At 32.6% G+C, this 4,595-nt stretch overlaps 1 protein-coding gene across 1 annotated transcript in view; it reads right to left on the reverse strand.

The window, feature by feature from the left end:
• Window positions 1–1,126: 1,126 nt before the first annotated feature.
• The window catches only part of LOC137626807 (uncharacterized), a 15,954-nt gene continuing 12,485 nt past the window's right edge, over window positions 1,127–4,595 (reverse strand). The window contains exons 6-10 of the mRNA XM_068357796.1: window positions 4,438–4,595; window positions 3,531–3,673; window positions 2,940–3,099; window positions 2,224–2,433; window positions 1,127–1,304 (exon numbers count right to left, since the gene is read on the reverse strand). The exon at window positions 4,438–4,595 is cut by the window's right edge and continues 2,308 nt beyond it. Of these exons, the coding sequence (XP_068213897.1) occupies window positions 1,274–1,304; window positions 2,224–2,433; window positions 2,940–3,099; window positions 3,531–3,673; window positions 4,438–4,595 (702 nt within the window). The 3' untranslated portion in view covers window positions 1,127–1,273. The remainder of the gene's footprint in view (window positions 1,305–2,223; window positions 2,434–2,939; window positions 3,100–3,530; window positions 3,674–4,437) is intronic.

A 4,595-nucleotide genomic window follows, 5' to 3' on the forward strand; every position in this document is an offset into this window, starting at 1 on the left:
TGTTTTACAAAAGACAGAATTTCTGCAATAAACAGATCAGTTTGATGTTCCTTTACTTGGATCATTAAATGGAGAAATATATTGATTAACTATAATGATATTATTCTTGAGCAGCAAAGCATATCCATTTTAGTATATAAGTTCCTAAAAATAGATTTACTTCTGATATGTTTACTTCAATGTTACAACCAATCGTAGACAGAACAAGACATTTCACAAAGAACTCACCTGTCGGACTGGTATTGAGATATTTTTTTTTTATTTATTGCCTGGCGTTGTCCCTTTGAAGGACTTTGTAAGGATATTATCTTTGTTCACATCCGAGAGAGAGAGAGAGAGAGAGAGAGAGAGAGAGAGAGAGAGAGAGAGAGAGAGAGAGAGAGAGAGAGAGAGAGAGAGAGAGAGAGAGACTTTTTCCTGAAGAACTTTTGCTCTACTGACTTGAACATTTTCAAGTTACTTGAATATTTTCTTGGAACAGATTCCGTCCAGAACTTTGAGAAAGTATTAGAGACATATCATATGACATTATCAATGTAGATTACTATAAAATAAAGGAAAATTGAAAGGTGATGAAAACACAATTTGTGTCATTCACAGATTTATTTATGATGAGCTCCACTATTACATATTACCTACCATCACCTCAACCATCTCCGTCAAGATCACTTGAATAGATTTTGTTTACATGAATAGATGATGGACAATGTTTAGAGTGAATCTTAGCACATTCAACACTTGCAATATTTTGATAAGAATATGTCATTATATAAGTCATACACTAATTTGTTAATTAAAAATATTAATCATATTGAAGTGATTGAACAAATGAAAAGTTCTGAAAATATATATAAGAAAAGAGAACCAACAGTGGAATGAACATAATAAAAGTTTCCAAAAACAATAGATTTTTTGTGAAAAGATATTGATTGTTCCCTAACAATTGATATATATATATATATATATATATATATATATATATATATATATATATATATATATATATATATATATATATATATATATATATATATATATTATCACATTACTATAAAAAAATGACCTTTATGATCTGAAAGGGTTTTTTATAATCAAATCATCATAAAAAGTTAGTTAAACCTGAATCATTTAGTGACAGCTTATGAATTAAAATTTGGTGATTAACATTTTTTAGACATTTGTTTCACAACTAAAGGGTCAGATATTATTGAAGTTCTTTTTCTTCCTTTTAGTTGTCGCATTAGGGATCGTCATCCTTTTCTCTCTATTAGAATTACACACGGAACATTTGTGCATCAGTCCTCCTACCGAGCAAAGAAGAAAACACTATTATGAAATAGACTTTGGTTTTGTGCAATGACTCAGCACAAAAGCTAACGAAAAATGGCATAGGATATGGTGAGGAAATCTTTATTCTAAAGAGAAATAAGTAATAATGAAAGTGAAAGAAAGGAGGAAGATGAATATGATGCGAATTGAAGGAAGTGTGAAAAGAATTGGAAATTCTAACAAACATAATCAGATATTCTAATCAAATGATAATGATCAGAATAATAAGAAAAAGTGAATATGATAATGAGGTGGAAATTGCTCTACACATCAACACCTCTCTATCATCCACACAACGACATTCTCTGGAAATGTCTCTGTTTCGATTAATGAAGATACAAAGGAATATCAAGTGATCGAATGAGGAAAAGAAAAAACTATTAAGAAACTTGGCTTATAATGAATACAGATTAGTTATCTAGGCTCATCCCTTGATGAAAGGCTTGGAACGTTGGTAGAGAGAGAGAGAGAGAGAGAGAGAGAGAGAGAGAGAGAGAGAGAGAGAGAGAGAGATGATGCCTAAATAGCGTGATGATCATTGATAATTAGACCTATGATATAAAAAAAATTACCCGATTTTATAAAATAAATCATTTTTTTAGGCCGATGGTCTGCTTAAAGGAGAGAGAGAGAGAGATAGAGAGAGAGAGAGAGAGAGAGAGAGAGAGAGAGAGAGAGAGAGAGAGAGATGCCACCTAAATGCAATGAAGACCATCAAAAATAAAACCTATGATATAAAAAATTACCGGACCTAATAATATAGATTACTTTTTTAGGCCTATGGTCTGCTGAAAGGCTTAAGAGGAATGTTAAAAGAGAGAGAGAGAGAGAGAGAGAGATCAAAATCGTACAATACAGATGAAGAAGGAGAAGAAAAAGAAGAAGCAAACTCACCAAATAACACCATCTCCACATCCGGTGAATTTCTTTGCCTTAAGATCCATCTCTCTAAGTAAGGCTTCGTCATATGGTTCTTCATCTTCTGGGAAACAGATGAAGTATCTCACCCTGACTCCCTTCAAGGAGTTCATCATTGGGAGGAGGAAATCCCGAGGACTCCTCCTCTTCTTGGAACACCGAGGAAAGAAGATTAAAGTGAAGGATCTGTTGGGAAGAAGAAGAAGGAAAAGAAGAAAAATCTTATGAAATGAAAGGAAAGGAAAAGAAGAAGAAAGGAAATGATGTCAACCATATTATTAATTATTGTTTTATTGACATCTTCTTTTGTTACGATGAGCAAGTGCATTCAGACACACAAACACACACACACACCTTCACGTACACAGTATTGCAATTAATTCTTAATGATCCTAAATAGGATATGAATTGGCAATAGAAATAAACCTTTAAGTAACATTTGAAGTGTACAAATTGATAAACTTATTTCTATTTTTATAATAATTAATAATTGACTATTTCTATTAATAGGCCTATGAGATTTTTCTTTCTCCAAATCTGATGTCAATTTAAAGTCTTATTTAAAAAAAAAAATTTCTGTTCAACAAATTAATATGATAATTATATCGTCTCTCTCTCTCTCTCTCTCTCTCTCTCTCTCTCTCTCTCTCTCTCTCTCTCTCTCTCTCTCTTAAGGAATGATGTCTCCTCACCTCCTTGCATCCTGTGGTTGCAATGCCCGAAGGATGTCCCCAACCTTCTCGATGTCTTCTTCCTGGACATCGCTGACCAAGACATTGATATATGGATCCTCCTCCAAGAAAGGAATTGAGTGACTGACGCTGCTGACATCCTTGACACTAAAGTGAATCTCTGAAAGAGAAAAAGGTTTAAAGAAGAAGAAGAAGAAGAAGAAGAAAAACAACAACAACAACCACTTAGAGGAAAATGAAAATCACAACCAAGCATTTTCTATCTGTTTCTTTTGTAAGATTTTAAAGGAAAAGACCAAATGGGAATAATGATAACTGAAACAACGAATTTAGAGACGAAATTATTAAGGTTAGGAGCTATGGCTTTGCGTTGATGTGTGTGCGCGAGTTAATCTGTGTGCGTGCGTGAGTCAATGTGTGTGTGCGTGCGTGAGTCAATGTGTGTGTGTGCGTTAGTTAATGTATGTGTGTGAGTCAATGTGTGTGCACGGGAGCATTGAAGCTTCTATCGTCTTATGGGATGACATCAGTATCCTCATGATACACTCGCATTGAGCACCGTATAAAGAAACACAGCCAATAACAACTCACCTAAATATACGATCTCTTTTGTCTCTTGCAAAGATTGAAAGAAGGCGTCGAGGCTGACTTGGTCCGGAATCCCAACTCTCAGTTCCTTCACATTTGGAGGGATTTGAAACGTTGGGTTCCAGATGCCATTGTAAATCACACAACTGTTCCAAAGAGAAGAAAAGAAAGAAATAATTATTAGATTCGATCGGGAATTTTATTAAGTGAAATGATGATGATGATTAAGATGATTAAGGAGACGATGATGATGATAATGATGATGATAATGATGATGATGATGATGATAAGAATGAAAAGTAAAAAGGAATAATTTGGTGGAATATTGAAATTTATATCATCTAAAAATGAGAAGGAAAGTAAATTTGAGACTTTTTTTTTTATAATGAATCTAATGATGACCGTGATGATGATGATGATAATGATGATGATGATGATGATGATGATGATACTAGTAATATAAAGGATATAAACTATGAGACTCAAGTTGAGGATTGTGGCAAAGTTTGTAGCCTAATTATTCATGTCTGTCTTCATTTCTCTTTAAAACTACGCTTAACATACATTCACATACACACACACATAATTATATATATATATGTATATATATATATATATATATATATATATATATATATATATATATATATATATATATATATATATATGTGTGTGTGTGTGTATATATATATATATATATATATATATATATATATATATATATATATATATATATATATATATATATATATATGTGTGTGTGTGTGTGTGTGTGTGTATGTGTGTGTGTGTGTGTTTGTGTTTTTAAGTATCATTATCTTTTTCATAAAAATATTTGATGATATTAGTTATGAAATAGGCTAATATTCAAAATAACTGTCAGAAAAACAAAGGAAAAGGAAAAACTCACTCTTCGCTGAGTAGACTTTTGATTGACTCTGTTTCCTCTGCGTTAATAGACGTAAATTCTCTAAAGCTGCGATGAAGCCATATTCCTCTTGGGTAAACCTGGTGTCGCAAGAGATGTTTGGTTAGTACCTCGAAGCCCGAGATACTTTCTTCGAGGTC

This window comes from Palaemon carinicauda, chromosome 34, assembly GCF_036898095.1.
Source record: "Palaemon carinicauda isolate YSFRI2023 chromosome 34, ASM3689809v2, whole genome shotgun sequence".
NCBI classification, from domain to species: domain Eukaryota; kingdom Metazoa; phylum Arthropoda; class Malacostraca; order Decapoda; family Palaemonidae; genus Palaemon; species Palaemon carinicauda.